At 39.7% G+C, this 22,013-nt stretch overlaps 1 protein-coding gene across 4 annotated transcripts in view; it reads right to left on the bottom strand.

The window, feature by feature from the left end:
- Nucleotides 1-22,013, bottom strand: part of SEMA4D (semaphorin 4D) — a 40,949-nt gene that overhangs the window by 13,694 nt on the left and 5,242 nt on the right. The window contains exons 2-16 of one of the 4 annotated variants that reach the window (XM_057413816.1): nt 20,930-21,320; nt 18,768-18,913; nt 17,555-17,617; nt 15,082-15,180; nt 13,798-13,891; nt 12,749-12,862; nt 11,685-11,836; nt 10,049-10,224; nt 9,783-9,939; nt 8,824-9,046; nt 8,279-8,394; nt 4,937-5,109; nt 4,669-4,712; nt 3,219-3,545; nt 496-702 (exon numbers count right to left, since the gene is read on the bottom strand). In XM_057413816.1, the coding sequence (XP_057269799.1) occupies nt 496-702; nt 3,219-3,545; nt 4,669-4,712; nt 4,937-5,109; nt 8,279-8,394; nt 8,824-9,046; nt 9,783-9,939; nt 10,049-10,224; nt 11,685-11,836; nt 12,749-12,862; nt 13,798-13,891; nt 15,082-15,180; nt 17,555-17,617; nt 18,768-18,913; nt 20,930-21,023 (2,185 nt within the window). In that variant the 5' untranslated portion in view covers nt 21,024-21,320. Of the gene's footprint in view, nt 1-495; nt 703-2,048; nt 3,546-4,668; nt 4,713-4,936; nt 5,110-8,278; nt 8,395-8,823; nt 9,047-9,782; nt 9,940-10,048; nt 10,225-11,684; nt 11,837-12,748; nt 12,863-13,797; nt 13,892-15,081; nt 15,181-17,554; nt 17,618-18,767; nt 18,914-20,929; nt 21,321-22,013 lie in introns of those variants that run through there. The other 3 variants (XM_057413818.1, XM_057413817.1, XM_057413815.1) reach the window with 3 other exon arrangements.

Genomic DNA, 22,013 nt, shown 5'->3' on the forward strand with positions numbered 1-22,013 from the left:
CCCCTCTCCTGTGAACTTCAGATAATATATTCTTCATAAAATGGAAGTTGTCGTTACTGTAAGTACTTTACCACTTGAAACAAGGCTGAAGAAAATGTAACTGACCTAGACCAGAAACATACACTAAATACAAATCCAACAGAAGTGTATTTTTAAATAGCATACATACAAATGGTAGATATTTACCTGCTAAACATCCATATGCAAACATGATTCAGTGAACTCCTTCAAAGCATAAAAGTGAGCCTATTAAAATTAACTGCCTATTAATATACTACAGTAGCCTGCTAAATAAGAGCCTGCATTTCACAGCATTCACAGTGCCAGATTCTCAGCAACAGCATATTGACAATATAGGCTGAAACGGTCTCTTTCCTTTCCTTCTCCCTCTTCCCCCCTCCAACATCCAAAAAGTAAACCATACACAGTATATGACAATATATCTAAACCTTTAATGCAGAAAATGCTAGTTTAGACAGGGGTCCTCCAACTTACCTGTGGCTTGGCAGAAGAGGCGAAAGGGTCCCCAGACACTAACATGCTGTGCCTGTTCACTTAAGAAAGGTGGCAACAACATGATCTTTACAGAGTCTGTGCTAGACCAAACATCAGGCTGGGTACTGGTGGGTGAAGGAGATGAGTCACTCCCAACACAGGACAAAAAGGAGGTACCAGTAGGAGGGAAAGGTATAGGAGATGAGGCTGTGTGACAGAAGAGGACAGAAAAGAAAAAAGAGGGTACACTAAGGAAAGAAGTTGTAAGAAATACATCACACTGAAGAAATAATGCAGAGACACAAATGAATTTTAGAAGAGTAGTAAAAGGAAGTATTCCAAAGCCGCTAGAGAAGAGCGCTTTCTTCCTTCACCCACATTTATTTTTCCACCCTTCCACCCTGCCCTGGGTTATAACCCATTCAATTAAAGCTGAGAAGAGAATATGATCCAAACTGAAACTTCTGTTAACTGCTTTTCACTCCTTAAAGGAAACCACAAGGAGCATCAGTACTTGCAATATGGAAAGTAGTGTCACTGTGTCAAGTTTCATAAAAGTCAAGGTATAATACAATTTATTTTAATATTTATTCTGTTATATGTACATAATTAAAAATAGAAAAATAAAACCAAACTGAATCTTATAAAATATAAACTGTTTACACTAAGATGGTCTAAATTGTATTCACGTGAAAGTTCAACATAGAAAAGCAGCCCAGGCATACTGTTTACTGTTAAAATGTATTCTACTTCTAGCAATATTTACAGAAAGATGCAGTGAGAGGAACAATTCTTCAAGACTGTACCGCACAAAATGCTTTTACAGACAAACAGTGCTGCTGTGAACCAGGCTGAGAACAAATGCACACTTTCACGATTGCAGGCATGATTCACATAAAGAGTTCAAAACTGATTGTTTTGAGCAGCTCCAGTTTCAGTCTCCAGCTGCATAGGAGATTGGGGAGGTGTCATCCAGAAAGGGTGACACTGCAAAGATTTGTCACAAAAAGAAGCAGAGTTATTTCTGAATCTGAAAAAAAGAAAAAGAATCGGCAATGTTTTCTCATCAGGCTGTATCCTAACAGTCCATTCCAGCGAGTCACTAGCTGAATTATTGTAGTTAATTCTTCTGGATTCCAGCTCTGCTTCCACCGTGCAAAAACCTCTCTGCGTCACTGCTGATACCTGCTTGCCTGCACTGTTTCATAAAAAAAACCCAACAAAATAAAATAAAGCCAAGAAGGAAAAAAAAAAAAAAATAATCAAAGAAATTCAGTCTTGTACACAAAACAGAATATGACTGTGTCCAGCTTGCTGGCTGGGGGGGGGTAGGGAAGGGAAAAAATATAAGAAAAGAGCATTCCTAAACCTATTACTTCCTCCCTCCCCCCACTTACTCGATGTTTTGTACTGATACTGTTGTACCTAAACTGCTAGAAAGCAGCCAAGAAAGAAAGCCTTTAAACAAGATTATCCCTGAGTCTTACACAAATCAAGGCAATGCTATCCCCATTATTCCTTAAAATCTCAGATACTTAAAAAGCAGTTAAAAAAATTAACTTTAAACAACTAAAGAGACCTAGTGTGTCAAAACACAAAGCATAAAACTAAAAGTAATCACTAGAAGCAAAGAGAAAAAAAAATGTCCCAATCTGGACAAAGTCTATAATTTACCAATCTGATAAACTAAACTTAATTTCCAATTTGGAATTAAAATGAAACTAGGTCTTTTTAATGTCAGCAAAAAAATATGTGTAGACTGAAGTACTTTTTAAAGCCAACTGAATTAGAAAATTACTTTTATCCTATTGGAAGAAGAAGGCTGAAGAACAAGCAAATAACCGTTCACAAGAGCAAAGCACTCTTTGGGGGTAAAATTGGGAACAAACAAATGGTGATCTGAAACTGGCCATTTAAAAAAAAAGTGTAAGACAGTACAACACAAGATGCTAGGGTCTGCAGACAAGAACACTACTTCTCTAAACTGGTGAGATCTGAATGCTAATTGGCTTGCTGTACAGCATAAGTATGTAATCCCCACTATGGCTCAGCGGTCACACCCGCGCTCTCTGTGCTCAAATAGCTAGCCACGGGACCACGGCCGACTTCCACCACTCAATCAGACAATTGGGTCCTTCAGTCCCCATCTGCGTCCGAGTCAGCATACTTGAGCTCACACTTGACATCGAAGGGCTTGTCCTTCACCTCTCGGGATGCCTGCGAATCCCCAGCCTGCAGCTGGCCGTTCCCACAGTCGGGCTCAGTCTCATAGCCAGTGTCGTGCGCTGGCTTTGGCTGCTCCCCGCTCTGGTGGCTGACGCTGCCTTGCTCCACCAGTGTCTCCTTCACACTTTGCTCACAGTCAGAAAAATCTGACTTTTTCTTCTTACCAAGCAGCAAGATGGAGCGGAATTTCAAGCACTGCCCTGGCAAGTACCCTTTGTAACAGTTGTAGGAGAGCAGGCACAAGAACAGAATAAAAAAGAAGAGGAAGAGGAACATCAACAGGAAATTATCATTTGACTTGAGGAACATTGTCTTTTCCGGGACCGCGTCAGGAATGGAATTGAAGAGCTCTGTGTTGGAGGGTGCACTTGTTAGAACAGAGCCAAGTGGCTTTGTTACTATCCTTGCTGTTGTTACTGGTACCATATGAGTAGTCAAAGTGTGAGCGGTTGACCCCTCAGTTGATACAGTTGACACTTTCGGCACATCACTATTACCTTCTGTTGGTACAGCTGCCGCGGTGGGGCCCACCGTGGTATGCTGGATCTTTTTCAGTTCCAAGACATGCTTAGCCAGCACTTGAGAAAATTTCTTATTCTTCACTTTTTCTTCTGACAAACACTGGTAAACACCGCTGTCTCCTTCTGATAAATTGAAGATGAGCAGTGCCTTTTCCAGCAGACGGTACTTGGGACTCTCCACTCTCAGCACATCATCTTTGAACTTCCAAACTACCTGTGCCAGATTGGACTTTTGAGAACACTTGAGCTCTGCTGTGCTCCCATGCTTGAATGTATGCTGTAGGGAATTCTCGCTTACTTTATCTGGAACATCAAAATAAATGTGCAGAGTATCAGCAATGATTCCCCTTTGTTCTAATCTGTGTAATTTCACAAGACTGTGCTATAGTCTTAACAGAAGTGTAAAGATTAAGGCATTCAGATTACCTCACAAGACCAAGATGACAGCATGCAAAGATGTTAGCAAAATACCAAGCTACAATTGCGTGCGAGACATTAAGACAGAGTAGGAGATAGGACACCTCAAACTCATAAGACAGCCTCCACTTCCAAATAAGGATGACATGTTGTTGATCCCAACTGAGTGTGCATCTGAGAGGAGTCATTGTTTGAGACAAGGTGCTGAATTTAGTATCACTTTATATGCAACTAGTGCACTTTAAGTAAATCAGCAGCTACAAAATATTCAAGAAGGAATTGAACAAAGTGCTGTTACTCAACTTGAACTCTCTTCTAAAAAAATACCAGCACTTATGGCACATCCACAGTGCAACACCATAAATTAATGAAAAACTAACAACCAAAACTCTGATGGTGGTCCATGCTTTGCTTGAATTAGAAATAAAAATAGAGTAAATCAAACTCCTCAGGTTTTTTTACTGCAGTAAAAATCTCCTGTAACACTGCTCTAAGATCTCCTTCATCTGGTGGCAGCAGCACATATTACAAAGAAAGGACCTGTGGTTATTTTTATTAAATCACTACAAAGGGTACTTCAGCTGCTCTGTATCATGTTCTGAGTCACCCTTCCCTCTCACCAGAAAACCAGCCTTTTGGGGACCATTTACTCTGATCCAGACACAATAACCAAGCACTTATCAAGTCTCACAGTAGAATGTCAAATGCTGTATCATAGAGACAGGCCTCTGCCCTAGAATTATTTATGGCAAATACTGCTTTCATTGACAAGTTGCTGTTGAGGTGCCCCCATTCATTTCAGCGGTTTGTGCACTGCACACTGAAATGCAGACAAACAGACATTTTAAGACAACATGCAGGCTGTACAGGTGCTCAAATATTCAAAAGTACAGTATCATACCTATTAAAATATTAATGAATATTCCCATAATCACAAAAAAGCCAAACCAAACACAACTTTCACTACTTCACCTAGAGGCATGAAAGAGCTCTTCGAAGACCTACTCACCAGAACAAGATGATGCATCTCCACCTATGTTCTGAATCCAGCTCCTGTAAAAGGAAGTCCAAGTATTACAATTTCAAATCTTGTTTCCTATAGCCTGCCCACCCTGTTGTCCTAAGCAAGATTTATCTAAAACAGCACAAGCAGACGTAGACTGGTAAGAGAAAGTCTGTATCTGAAAACATTTGGCTTAAAAAATAGCACTAACAATAATGGGTGAGGCTGATGCAATACTGATTGTAACAGTAAGGTAATAAAAGGCTACCATTACCTTTCAATTTCATTTTCTTTAAAAATATCAATGCAGGAAGCTTCATGGGGTTTCCAAGCACAGTAAGGATCCCTTGCTAAAACACAGTCAACACAAGTGGTGTACTTGTCACAGAATGCAACTGGAGACTGAACTACACCAGAATTAGAACCAGCATAGATGTATCTTCTGCCCTAAAAAAAACAAAGCACAAAAAAAGAACACAGCCAGTCATTTCCTCAAAGCCAAACAAACCAATCCATGAAACAATTTAAGGAGTTGCATATATAACAGCCATACTTGTAAAAACTGGAACAGGAGCAGAACAAACATTTTGATTACTTTAGAAAGGAAGCTTAGGAAAATATCAGCTAGGCTGGAAGTGAAAACAGACAAAAGAACAAAAACCTGAAATAGATGGTTTATGAGAATGGAAAGTAACCACATCTAACCACGGCTTCATCACAGAGTTTTTCCACAAATACAAATCCACTGTCAATCCTCCTACGAGGTGAGGCAAGGCAAGTCTGTGCTGATGACAGGGGCTGAAGCAGGCACATGCAAGCCTGCACAGGCAAGGCCTGCTGTATGTAGAACCTGCTCCTGCTCCTGTTAACCAAAGCAGCACTGCTGCCCTCAGCTCTTCTGCCAGTTGAGTCTCTGCAGCTGCATCAGCAGCAGCCTTACAAGAGTCAGATTCAGCTACCTATTTGGGGCTCATGGAGAAACACTGGACAGTATTCAAAGGAAACAGCACTGGAAAAGGTGGAAAAGAAAAAGGGGAATATAAACAGAACAGGTGTTTCACCCACTGCTGCTGGGGATCCCAAACAATTATTACCCAGAGCATGACATGAAAAGACCACTCTTATCCCAAACATCCTTCTTGTAAAAGGCAGGCAGCTTCCTTATTTCACTCATCTGTTCCAAAGCTCAGGGAAACCGACAGCAAAAGGTACACTGTGAATTTACATATTATTATGCAAAGCCTTAAAAAAGGAGCCTGCGCTGCAACCCAAAACCACCAGTGACCAACCCTCTAGTCATTTTGAAAGGCTGTGAATACAAAGCTGAACAGCACACCCCACCTTGGCAGTGGGTTTTCTTCATCCTGAGCAGAATACTGAGTGGATTTATCGGCACCCTACCACAGTTGTCATGGCAAATGAGCCAGATCCAAGCACAGAGTAGCTTTTCCTGTACTGCAACCATACAGATCTCAGTATGTAGAAACGTACTCAGGGATTGTGTCTGCAGTGACTGTGGCAAGAGGAATATGGTCAGAAAGTGATGGACAGACGTCCAAGAGATTCCAGTAGAGAAACATTCTCTGAAAAACCTCATTTCATGGTGCAGACTTCTGGTTTTGATATAAGAAACAGCCTCAACTAACAGGGCATCTTAGGAATGAATTTAGGGTTTGGGGCTCACTGTCATTCTTTCATTAAGGATGTAAGGAGGTTTTGCCATGAGAATTCAGGACTGGTTAGTATCTTTGATGCAGTGGTCACGAGGAAGTGTTTTAAAATCAAGCTACCAAATGATGCATTCTGGCTAGCAGCATTCCCTAGAGTAAGTTACAAGACCAAGCACAAATCAGGTTGGATCCATCTCATATGAAGTGTGCAGACAGCTTTCAAGGAAACTCCTTGACGCTGCACAATGAAAGTCAAAACTGTATCAAAAAAGAATCTGCTTACATTACCTGAAGATGGACTCTGACAGACAATCAGCCTCAAGAGACATACGCTCAAATGCAGTCTTTCGTTCTGAAATTTCATGGTTTAAAATCAAGACACATCTTTCAGTAAAGTAGGAGTTAGGAGGATCTACTGTAGGCTCACCTGACACTGCTCACTACTCTCCAAACAAGGCAGAGAATCATGGGAAGGGCCTGAAGACTACTGCCGTAGTGTGTTCAGAAAAGACTGACTCCAGAGAGGTCTAAGGTAGCAACTATTAACCTCCTGGGATTAATCCTTATTATGGCCACTATGGCCACTATTGCATACTGCAATACCAGCTTGACAAATGACTTCAGTAGTAGCTGACTGTGATTGCTACTGTGATGTCCAGGGAGGTAGAAACTTGTGTTTTCATGCTGGGAAGCAGAAGTAATCCCTGCTTGGGTGATACCACAACTATGCATCTTTCATGACTCACACTTGACCCAATCTCCACTCCTCATTGCTGAAATTATCTTATCATTATCTTCTATCATAAAGCAAATGCCGAAACTTCCTGTCAAAGTAAGGCACTTAAAGCTTTCTTTGCAGATAAAACAGAAGACATCAGCAAACATTTTATACGTATATATATGCACACATACTGTATATATACGTAAGTTGCTCCTGTGATGCATCATTCATAAAAAATATGACTATCTTTACAAGATCTGCAAGCACTGAAATTTTTATTAAGTGTCACGCAAAAATAAAAGCTGTTTCTAAGATATCTTGGCAGTATTGCTAAATGCCTAGCTGCAGAGTTTTTACTGATCACCAGGCAGCTACTGAATACCAGCATTACTACAAGACATTTCAAGAGTTATTCTTTCCTTAAGATTAAGAAACCCCAAAATTTCACCAGTCTGAGGGGTGTGATACTATAAGCCACTGCTTTAGTTGGTAATTCCATAGACGTTCACAGATCTGCTGGTCTAAGTACGGCCAGAAGTGTAACTCATGTAAAAAGTACAGAGTGATTATCCACCCACTCTCACAAACCCAGTATTAAACCAAGCAACTGATTAATAGGTAGGGTTTGGAGCCTGCAGCAAGGCTTATACCCCCAGGCTGGAGCTGCAGCTGGTGCCTGCCAGACAGACAGGACCTCACCAGAGGTCCTCATCCCCCGCTGCACTAACGTGGCTGCACTAATGATACATCTAGCATGTAGAAGCCTGCAAGATTTGGGTTACACAGATATGAGTCTCTCTAATAAATGAGACTGTTCAATCATCTTAGGTCTATTTCGTCAGAAAGATATTCTACTCCTCAGCTAAGCCCCCCAAAGGATTTTTCCTCACAGATTTGCAGTGGCCACAAGGGGTCAGGATTTTTACAGAGGTCCTAACCTGAAAACTGGTACCTTAAAACACAACTTTCAGCTTCTGCATATGAAATCACAGTGAAGACCCCTATACCTGTACCCAAACCTCCACATACTTTTAGAAGATTGCACCTACACTGAAATGCAGCAGGCAATAGATAATATTGCTGCAGCACAAGGAGTTACAGATGCAGCCTCTGTCTCTGTGCGCAGTTCCAGCCTTTTTTTGTCACAACAAGATTATAAGGTGGTACTAAAAAGTTTTGAGGAAGAGCAAAATGAGAGGAATGATATGATGATTATAGCCCTTACTCTTTTGGATGAAAGTAAGAGAGTTTGGACTGGCTCAAATTTGGGGAAAAGTTGTGTTTCTTCAATAATATGCATTCCATTTTCATAGCTGATAGCTTTGTGCAGGGCTCCTCGATCTGAAATGACAAAGTAAAATATTTAAGATCCTTAAAATAAAAAGCCAGAGAAAAAATTGCACAACTGCTGTAAGTTGACTCAATCTGCTTGGTGTTCAGCTGAAGATTTCACACAATGTGTGTCAATGGCAATCCTTAAATTTGTCACCGTAAGGACCTCTCAGCAAGAAATAACATTTTGGAACAAAGAATGACCACTTAGGGATTATCTTAAATGTATTTTTGCTGCACTCACTGCAGTTTTGCAGTCTTTTTCCTGCACTGCTTTCTCAAAGCATGCAAGATTCTCCACTCACCACTGCCCTTTAATGAAAGCACCAACTGCTGTAAAAGCACTGTAAATATGGACACTCAAAGAGTTTCCCTTGAACATACTTCAGCCTAATGAATCAGTACATCATTGAAAAAAAAGTGTTTTGCAGAACCCACCTGTACTGATGAACATAACATCATATATGGAGCCATTGAGTGCTCTGACTCTGTCTACTACAATCTGGGTGTACTTCACATCTCGTTTTACTAGTCGAGGTCTGTCTCCCAGTGGAGTCACCGAGTCGTCCATTAGGGGATGATCTTTAACAAACTGCAATGTTTTGTCTGGCAAATTCAGAGAGCTCATGTAGTTTGATGCTCTGGCTTCATTGTTTATGCACTAGTGAGAGGAACAAACCAAAAAAGAGCAACCAAATTACACCATTACCTTGTACAAAAGGGAGACAATTAACAGCAGCTACGCACATTTTCTTTTCTGCATTATTCTGGCCAGTGAACACACATTTATATTATACTCATTCTACTGAGGAGGGTCCTCGTAGCACTTTAGCTTCTGTGATGTACAAATCCCTGAGGTTTGGACTACATTTTTATTTGGGCCCAAAATACATTTTAGAATCTCCTGCTTCTTAACTACTTTAACTGTCACCTCATTCAATAGTAGCAACTGCAGGGAATGCAAGAAATTAAGAGAAATGTGAAAGAGACCCAGCACTATGAATATGTTGGTTTGCAGGCAATGCACTGTATTGGATAAACTTGCTGAACCCACTGAGACAATACAGTGTTTGCTGTACTTCTGTTCAACTGACCTAAAAAATACTTGATGTTGGCTAGTGTATAATGACATCTATTTTGCCACTAGAAAATTAGTAACAAAATCATGAAAATGCAAAACCAGAAAATAACCTTACTGTATAGTTAAAAACCCCACTTTTGATTTCCAGAAATAAAGTTCAGAATACATCACTTGAGTGTTTTTTCTACAAAGCCTTTAAAACAAGAAGTATCCAGGCCAGCTACCTAATATTTACCAGTTTCCTTAGTCCTAAGCATTATAAAGAAAAGTCTCTTTTTAATTTTTTGTTATCAGATTCAAAATCATATAAACTTACCGCACCAGGTCGAGGATGAGGAATTTCACCATTGTATCGTACCCACTTTGTATGAGACTGTTCTACTGTAGCACTCTGCATGTATTTTCCTTTTGAGAAAACCTCTTCTACAGTAGACAGATTGTATGCACACACTGCAGACAGCCCCACGTTATTCCTAAAAGTTCAGAATGAAAGAAAGAAAACCAGAGGAATAATTATTACTTATGGTGGTAACCAACTGAGATTAAAAGTACTTATCCAAGAAAAGGCTGTACCACACTTACAGTTGTGGTGTGAAGACTCCATATATCACTGGTTCCTTCAAAGTTGTAGACTTGAGAATAAAAACATCATTGATAATATTGAAAACTAAATTCTTATCGGGGTTGGTACAAATCAATCTGGCCTTCAGAAAGGAAGTCCATTTTTTCTGCAGGGTCCTTAATCCTCCTTGGTCCCTCTTTTGACAACAAAAAAGAATAATAATAAAAAGGTGTTTGTGAGGAGACTTAGCATCATTTTTGCATTTAAGAACCACTGCTCTATAGCATGAAATTCCTGAGCACTGTTACTTTCTAACATTTCACCATAGGCACATTAAAATAAAGAAGCCGCAGGACAATTAGTCAACAAAAATATTGCAGAATGGTTTCTATCAGTGCACACAGGGAAGATGAGATACGAGACTTATAGAAGGAATCATACTTCAGCAGCACTTGAAAATTGAGTAAAAACCTGCTTATTAGAACAAGTAAAATAAGTATGGAAGTATTATACTGTCCCTCAAGACAAGTAAGAAGCATTGCATTGTTCTGTGACATCTACACTGCGATTTTAAATTCTAATGTTATGATAAGCACTTGAACTTGCCTGATATTAATAATTCCCTTAGAAAAAAAGGCAGCAGTGACTTAATTCTGCAAATAGTTACCACCTTTATTAAGGATTCGCAGGACCCAGACTTAAAGTAGTAAAGATATATTGATTAGAAATGTTTAAAAATATCTAGTACTCAAGCTGTAGCTCTGTTACTTTCTTCAAAAAGCAGGGCATATTTGAACATTACTAGTATTTTCCATATTCCCTAAAGAAAGTATTAGAGGAAACCTGCAAAATTTAAGTATAAATGCTTATAGATTTGCAACCTGCCACTGATTCCCATTTCAGACAAACAGCAGCAATAAAGCTCTCATATTCCACGATACTCCCCTTTTAAGGAGTGCATAACCCGCCAGTGGGCAGAGGGCCACAATAATAGGCCTCATGTAAACCTGCCTCCAGCTGCTTGTTTAATGGAAATCTCAAGAGCACTAACTTGTTATTGATGTTTCGACTTCCATGTTTAAATATAAAACAGTAAGGTCTAAATAAAACATTTCAACCTCATCAAAATGAAATGGCTAGATAAATTTCCTGTTGGTGAAAAAAAAAATCCTGAGGAAATTAATACATTCCAGTGAAAAAGTTTTTGTTAAATCAACCTACTGAAAAATAACTTTTTTCCATCAAGATTTTTAACCAGTACTCCTAAGTACATACTTGAACGAGCCTAACACGCTGCAGTTTAAACACATCACATGTGACAGAACAGGCTGTTGGTGACCATTTTCCTTGAGGTTCTGGCAGCTCCAACAGCTTCATGAAATCTTACCACTGTGCAAAATTAAATCAAGTATTTGCTCCCAAAGCAACAATAAGGCTTTCTCAGTTCTGAATAACTGACTGAAACTGCTGATTCACCAAGTTTGACCACTTCCATTTAATTGGCAGTATGTCCACAATAATAAATGCTATTTTTAACACACACAAAATTCTACTTGATTTAGTTAAAATAGAGACTGAAATCTAGTTAAAATAGAGACTGAAATCTAGTTAAAATAGAGACTGAAATAGTTAAAAGTAAACTGAACTACGTCCCACCTTGCACACTCTAGCTATTCTTGGAATCATCAGTTTTCCAACAAATTCATACTCCACAGGCACCTCAGTGAAAAAGAAGTATATCTTGTCATCTTCTCCATCTGTGCTGTTCTGGTCTGCTCTTATGACATCAGCAAAAACAAAATTAGGCTCTACAAATACAAAGAGAAGAACTGTATATTATACATGAGACTACTAACTTGATTCCCTCAACAACCCTCTAGGAGTCCTCTTTCACCCAAACCTCACACTGCATATAGGCTCTCCAGTCACTGACTTGCCTACACAGTTCGCTGTTCATAATATGAATAGCATTTCTAAAGAAATAGGAATAGAGGGGGGGAAAAAAACAACCCATAAACCCACAACCCTACATGAAAGCACTAAGATATTTGAGAGACATCTATGGTCTGGTATCTCATTGCTTCCAACGTTTTTCAGCCTCAAGTGCAGTTTTCTAACAGGCCTGGAAAGGTATCATCGCTTGCATACCGCTCCCTTATTTCAGCTATTAGTAGAAATACTAAAAATGACGGTATCATTACCACATGTATTACAGAACTCAGTATTTTGTACTTTTTGGACTTAATGCATCTCTTGGTTGCATGACTTTGTCCATTTCTGGCAGAAAGCCACAAGCCTCTGAGCATTCACAAAACTTGGTGAATTCTCAATTTCAGGAACTGAAATCATCAGGAACCACATTCAACTCGATTTGAAAGCCTGCTACAGAGCAAAACCATTCTCCTTCTTACTATATCATCACCAGCCGCATTACCTTAAGGATTAACAAGTACATACAAAATAAACTGTAGCATTTAAACATCAAGTTGAACAGTTTTAAGCTACACAGGCTTCTCATTGCCAATGCTATAAAAATCCTGATATTTCAAAATTATGTTCCTTGGGGGCACACAAGGGCACACCCTTACACATCAGTGAATGCTGACAATATCTTTGAGATATTAGACAACTGCCCTTTAACTGTGGTAAGCTACTTAGACTCTGTGTGACACTGAAGAATGAAAAACAATTTGATTCAGACAGTTCTCATGCCCACTTACCATTAAGCCAAGGTATCGCATACTCTGTTCTGAGAGGGCTTTGATGAGAATGCCGTGAAATGATAGGTTCACTTCCCAAAAAATTGTAGGAAGTCCCGGAATAAAGCTCCTCATCTTTAATACAAGAACAAATATTTCAGACTTTCTTATGTACTAGAAATCAAAAAGGGTATATACATATTTCAGGAGACAATGTAAGCTTAAACTTCCCACAAGAAAAGATAAACAATGATTTCCTGTAAATTGCCCCAGACATGTCTCCAATGTTTACAATTCTCCTTACCATTCTCAAGGCTGAGACTTCCACACTTGGGATTATTATTGCTCTAACACTGGCAACTGGCAAAAGTCAGTATCGTTTTTGTGGTACTTCAACACTTAACATATAAACCTATGGCTTATGTACCAGTATGTAAATTTTCTTCAAAAATGACACAGAAATTTTGCAACTATTTTACTCCCTCCGTGCCAACATTATTCAAAATCAACTTTTAAGAATCTAGGCATCAATAGGGGGAGTGTGCTCTTCCTTCCTTATTCCCCATTTTGTGTTACTTCGGTTTCTTTTCTATGGTCTTGTGACACTAGGGTACACCCAAAAACTCTGATTTCACTAAATCAAGATTGAGTGTATCTAACCATACAGAAATACACTCAGAATGTATTACTTCCCCATTCTGTCTCATGGATATGTCTTCAGGACAGCAAAAAAATTCTACTTATTACATTTACTGGAATGACAGTATTTGATACTACAAAGGCAGTGAAAGTACACTGAGACAACCTCAACTTAATATATTCAACACCTGAAAATATAGTTTAAAAATTAGTTTTTTAAAGAGTTGCTTATAAAATAACAGAGTTTTAAATTCTCCTTTTAAGGAACATGCTAAATTTGACTACATAAGCATTTTAGCGTCTACCTGAATACACAGTAAAGATGTAAAAACACAGTCACAATCTATGATTTCTATATGGGGAGCCTGGAGAATGACAGTAGAAAATATTACTTTTATACATAATAATGAGGCACTGAAGTCTGAACTTACCAACCATAACAGATGTGTAGCTTTGAGCAGGATCAAATGGACATCTGCCCTTACCATCTTCATTTTTACCTCCAAGTTCAAATGAAATTAAATTCTGCAAAAAATTAAGTTGAAAACCACAGAACAACTGTTAGCACTTTTATCTTTCAGCTACTTCACTCTCAAAGGTAACTGAAAGATTTAACACTAAATAATGGACCACATCATCAACTTCCAGCATCAAAGGCATTTTTTGGTAGCATTATAAAAGGCAAATAAGCATTTTCAGAAAATCTTATTGAGTCCAGCAGATAGAGAGGAAATGTGATCCTATATTTTGTGGGTGGAAGCAGAAAAGCACAGAAGATGAAAAGTTAAATCCAGACAGACCTCAAGAGAGGGCACCAAAAAAAGCCAGACAGCAGGAAAGGCAGAAGTTAACTGGTATATGGAGAGAGCTGGCAATTACTGAATTACCCTGCACAAAAATTGAGAGGTTTAGAAATTGGAGCAGCTTTCTGAAGTAGACTCGGCCATTTTGAAGATGGGTCACTACCTAACTAAATTTCAGAAAGCAACAGAGTACTTCAGCTGCTACTTTATAAATCCCTAAAAAAACAGGGAATGAGGATCAGGAAGATGACTGTAGCCTCAGTACTGGGAAAGTGATCAGTTACACTGTGTAATGAAGATATTGAAGGCTAAGGGCAATGACTTCTGGCAATGTTCCAGAGGCGATGGCAGGCCAACTTGCAGGCAGGGGAGCCAGAAAAGAACAAACAATTACAAGATTTCTCAATTTCAGAATTAAGAGCCACAGTAAGGCTAATGATACAAGAGTCAGCAGCAAGAAAAGGGAGTTGATTTTGTGCCAAGACTTCACTCTGAAGCATTCAGCACTATGAAGCTGTGGCATAGCCAGGAGCAGAGACGAGACAAGTAGAGACAGGAATCTGAGAAATTTCAGGGACATTCAGTAACGGATGGAAGTCACGAAGAATGTAATTTCAATTTTAGAAACTGTTTTTATGCTAATGCACAATATGCAAAGAATTATGAAAGCTAAGAAGTAAATCCACAGTTAAACAAGGTGAATCAATAATTCGGTAAGTGCTTTGAAACGGGAACAATACAATTTATTTCCATCCTCTATCATTACTGTGGAACAGTGTAATAAATGCTCCAAACATTACAACCAGCACTGAAATTGCAAGAGTCTTTAGGAATGGAGATTAACTCATTGTTTAAATGAGCTGCTTGTAAACGACAGTTGTTACTGCGTCAAAACTGTATGTACATTCTTACCAGGTAATCACATGTTGGCTGAAATGCGTTAGTTCCACACACATAGAGAAAAGTATCGTTCAGCTGTTGCAACACACGCACATAATTACGACACTCTGTCTGTAATAAGGAATGAGAAAAGGCTGATAAACCACAGCTTCCAACATAAATATACAAAAGTTGTGCTGTCAGCTCATCTGTTGCCACTACTTATGCCACACCAGTAAAGCTGGGACACCCTTCTCCCTGCAATCTCCAGGAGCTGTATATCTATCAGTGTAGCATGACCAAGTAACATATACTCAGCAAGGTGCATCTCAAGCTGTTCCATGAAAGCACAAGCTCCAAAGACACCTCCAATCCATGGGAATGTCTAGTTAAGCATGGAGTAAGTTTTAGACTTTGCAATCCCTTGCAAGCCTAGATGAAACAGTCATACTATAGGCTACTTCTTAAGAGAAACCTCTAAGACCATTAAATTAGCTACAAAGCTTTGTCACTTGTACCCATTTTGTTGGTTTGGGGTTACCCCACCATCACCACCACCACCACCACCCCAGTCCCTACTATCAATTGCTCATCCAAGGAAGCTTCTTCATTCTTTTGGCTCAGAAACAGAACAAAGAGTTTGAGCCAAAGCCTTGACTAAAGGATACCATAAAGTTTCAGAATACACACCAAGAAAAAGAACTCCTAAACTCCCACTGAGAGAAAAGAAACCCAGTACCAACAACACCCCTTAATCCTTGGTGGCAACACAGCCAGACACCACCACTGTACTATAGTTTCATAAACTATTTAAGCAAGAATAAGCACTGTAGTTACTCTTCCTTCTTATGAGCCAAACAAGGTATTTCTGTGACTGTATGGTGGGTTTGATGTGGCAGAAAACTAGGGGTTAGGTGAGGAAGCTAAACTTTTTTCTGCCAGATGAGGTCCTTCCACAGCTGCATAAATGCCTTTTGCTGGCACTAAGCAGCACAGGGGTGATGCCTGGGGGAAACGACTGCCCATTTTAGTGTAAGGAAGAGCAGTAGTGGCTTAATACCTTGACGCTTTTGAAACTACTGTACTATATAAAACATCAGAGCTACTATAAATGTGACTCATAAAGGTTATGAGTACAGTGAAGGAAAAGTACAGATGGCAATAAACGTGACTTGCTAAACTGCAGGCATGAAAAAAAAGGAAGTTTGGACTGCTGGCAAAGTACCTGTTTTGGAGGTCTAACACCCTGTCTACCTAACACTAATAATCTCTGCAGAGGAGTGGTAGTGATGCATGCACCACCTACTAAACTATATGCATGTGAGAGAAATTCACATTTCCCATATTCAGTTGTGGATGTTTGAATTTTATTACTAGTAAGCCCATCTGAGCCTGGAGAACAGAAATGACACTCCACTGCCTCCTGAAGAGGCAGACAAGGACAAAATGGCCCTCAAATACCTGCTACACCTCATGTCAGGATAATCTATTGATGGTTGTCCGTTGAAGAAAGGCAGTAAGATGAGCCAAGGGAAAGAGAGCCCACTCCCATTTGCAGGAGCCCCACGAATGCAAGAGATGTACCAGCTCTGGATACAGCACCTGGGATTTTATAACAGTGTGAACCAAAGAAGCTGTCATGTGCCGATGTCAAATCCTTGCAAGTGTAGGGCAGGACTGCTTTCTGTATTTGCAGGGCTTGCAGACTTCCACTTTTTAACCTGTGCTTAAAAGCCTGACCATCAGTCTTGCACAGCAAACCCTCACTTTCCTGTATCACTAAATGAAGTGGTGCTACATATACAGCCAACTGCCACAAGCAAACCATTTCCACAGAAAGGCACAATGAGCAAGCCAGCCTGGTCATTGGCAGCGGCGAGGAGTGTGTGGGATCCCAGGGGCTGAGATGCCTGCACTGCCGATCTGGCAGGAGACCAGGCTGCTCAGGTGCTGGGATGCTGCCTGAGCAGTCACACCAGTGAGGAGCTGCTGCCACAAGGGGCACACCCGCTGAGCGCTACAATAAGGATATATGTTGTTAGTGAATAATATGCTGGTGGAACAGCACTGGCCTAATAAAAAAAGCCCTGCCCTAAAGCAGAGCAAACAAAATTATCAGCCATTTTCTGAAATCAAATGCTGGGAAGAATTACTGCAACAACAAAACACAACAGCTGCTATCAACTACCTCAGTGAAAGTACTGCTGGTTTATCTTTTCAATAGAAAAACTTGTAGTATTAAGCACACATTAGGGTGGTGTTCGGATTTTCAAACATTCAAATAATATTCACCAGCAAAAAATGAGCTAAGAATGGGGAGGGGAGAGGAGGGAGAGAGGGAAGACTAGGGAACACTGCCGTTTCTAAAGCTCAAGTTAATTAAAAAAATTAGGTGATCATTTGAAAATTTTAATTTCAAACAGCTGAAGCCTTTTTTCTTTAAAGATCACTCCTCTTGAAATGTAACATATAACATTTTTTCCCAAAGTTCAATAAAAATACGTACCTGTTCTGATTTGCCCTTGACTGCACATTTAGTCCTTTTATCCTCTGTGACCTTCCAGTGTAACTACATAAAAAAAACAAGCAACAAAAAGGCACATCCAAAGCACTTTAATTCAACACAAGGTCTGAAGATCTTGCAGTAACACACAAAAAAGGCAATCCTATCTACAGCAAATGCAAGCCATTTTGCAAGTAGCTTTCAAAGGTTCAAAGCCATTCTTTCCTGAAAAGGTGACACTTCCAAATGCATGTGACTTAACTGGGGTTAAACTACTGCCATTATCTTTCGGTTTCCCCTCAAATTGCTAACACAGTTGCCATTACCATAGCCATTAGGGAAATGCAACTGTAACTGTTTCAAGTACTTCTCCATTTTAACTACTTCTCCATTTCATTCACATCTGAATGAAAGACACTTGAGGGGGGAGGTCAAAGAAAATTTTTTGGACCGATTTACACTACGCGGAGAAGTACAACTTTGACAGCTACATGCACTCGTAAAACAAGTTTTATACACCGGTGAAGACTGCCCACCACCTGTGAACATGATGCCCGTGCCTCTAAGCGTCAGCCTGTGCTGCTGATGGGATGAGAAGCAGCAGCCTGGGAAGGACTGGAAACAATACAATGTTAGCAGACTTCTGCATGGGCTCATCTACTCTGAGAAGGCAGTGTCAGCACATCCAAAGTACTTCTCTGAACAAGCTGGATCAGACCTGTCCGCATCACCACTTGTGGTGCAGACACACCTAGAGACACAAAATAGAAGCTGAAACTGCACAGGCCTTCATTTCATGTGAAACACATCTGAAGCCTGCTACTGCTGAGCAAACAAAATTTGCTTCTGTTTGGATTAGATTACCTTCTGATTCAGATTAACAGAAGATGGCCCATTCCTGCTAATAAAAATATGTATTAAAGCCACCATGACAGTTGGTATCAAAGTCCCTCCAGTTCAACATTCTGTCCCCAGGAAGACAACACCTAAGGAAACCTCTAATTCCTTGTTTACATCCAACTTCTTTCTTCCTCTCATCTGATGGAATGTTATTCTATAGTCTCTTCCAGTAAGTATCCCACACACAGTATTTTCCCTTTTAGGTACACTAAGCCAAACTTGAAGTGCAGTGCTACTGATACCAGGAAATGAAGCCAAACATGAAGTTTTGTTGTTTGGTTTTTTTTGCATGGATGATCATGTATTAAAACCATACCTCATGCTGCTTTTCAGCAATATTCACTGCGTTTAATGCAAAGATCACTTCTCTGGCTCCTACATATAGAACGTCTTTGTCTTCATTTAACAGCAAGGTTGAATAGTTTGACACTTCCGATTCATGAAAATGTATGAGCTGGACCTCTGTTGGAATGGAAAAATAACACCACATGAAGAAACAGGATCACTTAGGGTCAAGTTTACGTGTCATTTTTCTAAGTTATCTAATAGCTGTCTGATATCTTGGAAACAAAGGTTAGTTTGGACAACCCATGTAACAGACAAGAAAGCTATCAGAAGCTTTGTTCAGCATAAACAGGAGCCCCCATCATCAACATCAAAATCACTGGTCCTCACTTCTCATTCAATTTCAAAAGCCTAAATATTTGCTCTCATACTGATTCCTGTAACTCACATCTTCATATTTTTCCACCTGTTAATTCCCTTTTGCCTGATCTTCCATCTTACCTCCACTGTCAGGTCCTTCCTCACCTTTTCCCTTCCATACACCCACCTCCCATGGAAAATAAGCTCAGTCACCACATCCCTTGCAAGTGCCCCAAAAAATTCTCATAGAAAATTGTGCGCCTTAAGAGATGACACTTCAGCACAGCAGAAAGAAGACACAGAAGCTAAAACGGAACAATTTACAGGGTATCAGTAAGTTGATGTTGGAGACCAAAGGTGAAGCGCACATGATAAAGAAGTAACACTAGGGAAAATCAAGATGAAATGGAGTAAGATGAGAGAGAGACATTGGGGAAAAGGCAGTAGAATGAGGAATTATGAAGACTGTAACAGAATGGCTCGGAGAAAGATGACACAAAATGACTAATATACAAGAATACTTTTTCTGCACGTACAGCCATAGTGGAAATATGGCTGAAAGCTTGGGAGACTGCATTTTGTGCAGGAGACTACCACAAGATTGATTAAACATGGCTTTTTAACAAATAGGCAGAAAACTATGAATTATGGCTCCCAATTCTAACATTAGAAATTGCATTTTCAACGGTAATACTGGAGAAACATTCTTTTTAAACTAGATTCTGAGGCATGTAATTTTAAAATCTTTTACTTGCTAGGAAAGTTTTCCCTAAATGGATGAACTGGTTCATACCACTCCACATGTTCATTCCTACATTGAACTAAGTTCCCCTTCCCTTTCAAAGCAGGCTTCTCAACAATCTTTAGCAGACAGAGACAGGGAAAAATAGCAGGAATGAAAATAAATTCCTTTTTTTTTTTTGAGCAATTTGGGTATGGGTCTACAGTGCATTACCATAATACCATTAAACGGAACCTTGCCAAATTTTAACTATTATACAAGACAGGAGCATCAAGGAGTGTAAGCAAGAACCACAAAACTCATCTAGATCATTCTTTCTCAAAAGCTACACCAGCAATTCGCTAATTGTTATACCAATAAACAGGGAAAACACTTTCTACAGTCATCTCAAATAAGCTTACTACATTCTCTATCTCCATCTGTTTCTTCCTACACTGCAACTGCTCAGTATTTAAAATCCTTATTTAGAGCTGTTTCTTCACACTACCCACATGCTTGGCTTTGTTCAGTTACAGCACACTTGAGTAAGTAATTGTTGCTAACTAACTAGTAGTAAAGGAGGACCCAAACACAAAACCTTGTAAAATGTAAAGTATCCATGCTACATGCGGGGTGTGTGGGGTGTGAAGTAATTCACAAACAGCAGCAAATAACTACTTTTTAGTCCTTGCTCTAGAGGTCTCTTCAAATACAGGCTAAACTATTAAACCAAAAGCTAAAGGATTTTCTGATCCCTATTACTTCCCTTTGCACAGGGAAGAGAGAGAAGCCTTTAGCTTTTTCTCTTGAAACAAGCTTCAGCAGCAGGATCCTTCAGCTGAGAAAGCCAAAAATCAAAATTTCTCCTTTAAAAAGCTATGTTTTCATATCTGCTTGAAGGACCTGAAAGAACCTCAGTTAACCCAGTGCCTGAATCACTTTCAAATATTCTTGTCCTAAGCACTTCATAAGATAACCAAAGCAACCAACACCTGACCAAACGCACAGCAAGCAGCCTGAAGAACATCCAGCCTCAATAAGTTTCAGATCCCACAAAACCCCCGAGGTTGTGACAATGTCCCACATCACAATATTACAGTTTCACTTCTTACCTTTGTGTTCCCAAGTGATCCTCGGTACTGGGCCAAATGCTATCGCTGCTTCCAGTAAAAAAAACCAAACTTCATAAAAAGCACATACAGCCATCTTCAGTGTTCCTGCTCTTTGGGGCTCCTTGGGTAACTGCAGCAGGTAGAGTTTCGTTGGCAGAAGAAATGTATATTCAGGGACTACTAGAAATCAAGCATTTCAGAGCTTGAAATCAGCGCAACAAGGCAGGCTGGAGCAACTGTACTTGTACGTGCTCTTCAGCAGATCACTTCAAGGGAACGCACATTTTCCAGGATGCTGCATACAGAGACTGCCCACTCTCTCCACAGGCTGTGTAGCTGCTGAAAAGGGCAACTGAGCGCATTCTTCTGTTTCGTTACAGAATAAATGATGCTGTGGGGAGAGGAGGAAAGCGAGAAGTAGAAGAGAAAGAAAACTGAGTATTGCCAAAAAAAGCACATTGTATGCACTGATCTTACAATACTTCTGCAGCTGTCCACATAGTTTAAAGAATACATTAACTGGTGAAAATACAATTCTTGAAAACAAGCCATACATTTACACAGCAAATCGGCAATAGTTTATAGCAATCACTTCAATCTAGAGTGCCAGGTATCAATATTTTGAACTGCCACTTATGTTTAATACATCAAATTTGACACTACATATTTTCTTATTTTAAACAGCGAGTTGAAGAAAATCCCACTTCTCTGATATGATACAGATAAAAATCAACATGACTAAGTTCAGACAGTAAAGAACTGTCTGCACTGAGAAGTGCAGCATTCACCTTAAGCATCACTTACACAAACCTGCCTCACCTCTTCACCTCCCATCCTTGGGATCCTTAGGAAGTTTTAGCAATGTCTTTTCATGTTATTAATGTACTCAAGGTGTGTGGGGGCAGAAAGTAAGACTGCTATAGAAACAAAGAGCTAATGCACTGCCTACAAAAATAAAGGGAGAGAATGCTTAAATACTAAATCTGTTAGTATAGTATGAACGTCATTCTGTCTCCAAGCCACCCATTACGCAGGTTCCTCAGCAATCCATAAAACCATTCACTGCTTTAGAACTGTGATATGC

The sequence above is a fragment of the Pezoporus wallicus genome, unplaced genomic scaffold, assembly GCF_028554395.1.
Source record: "Pezoporus wallicus isolate ANWC-B61680 ecotype Strahan unplaced genomic scaffold, APGP_CSIRO_Pwel_v1 contig_10094, whole genome shotgun sequence".
In the NCBI taxonomy this organism is placed as follows: Eukaryota; Metazoa; Chordata; class Aves; order Psittaciformes; family Psittacidae; genus Pezoporus; species Pezoporus wallicus.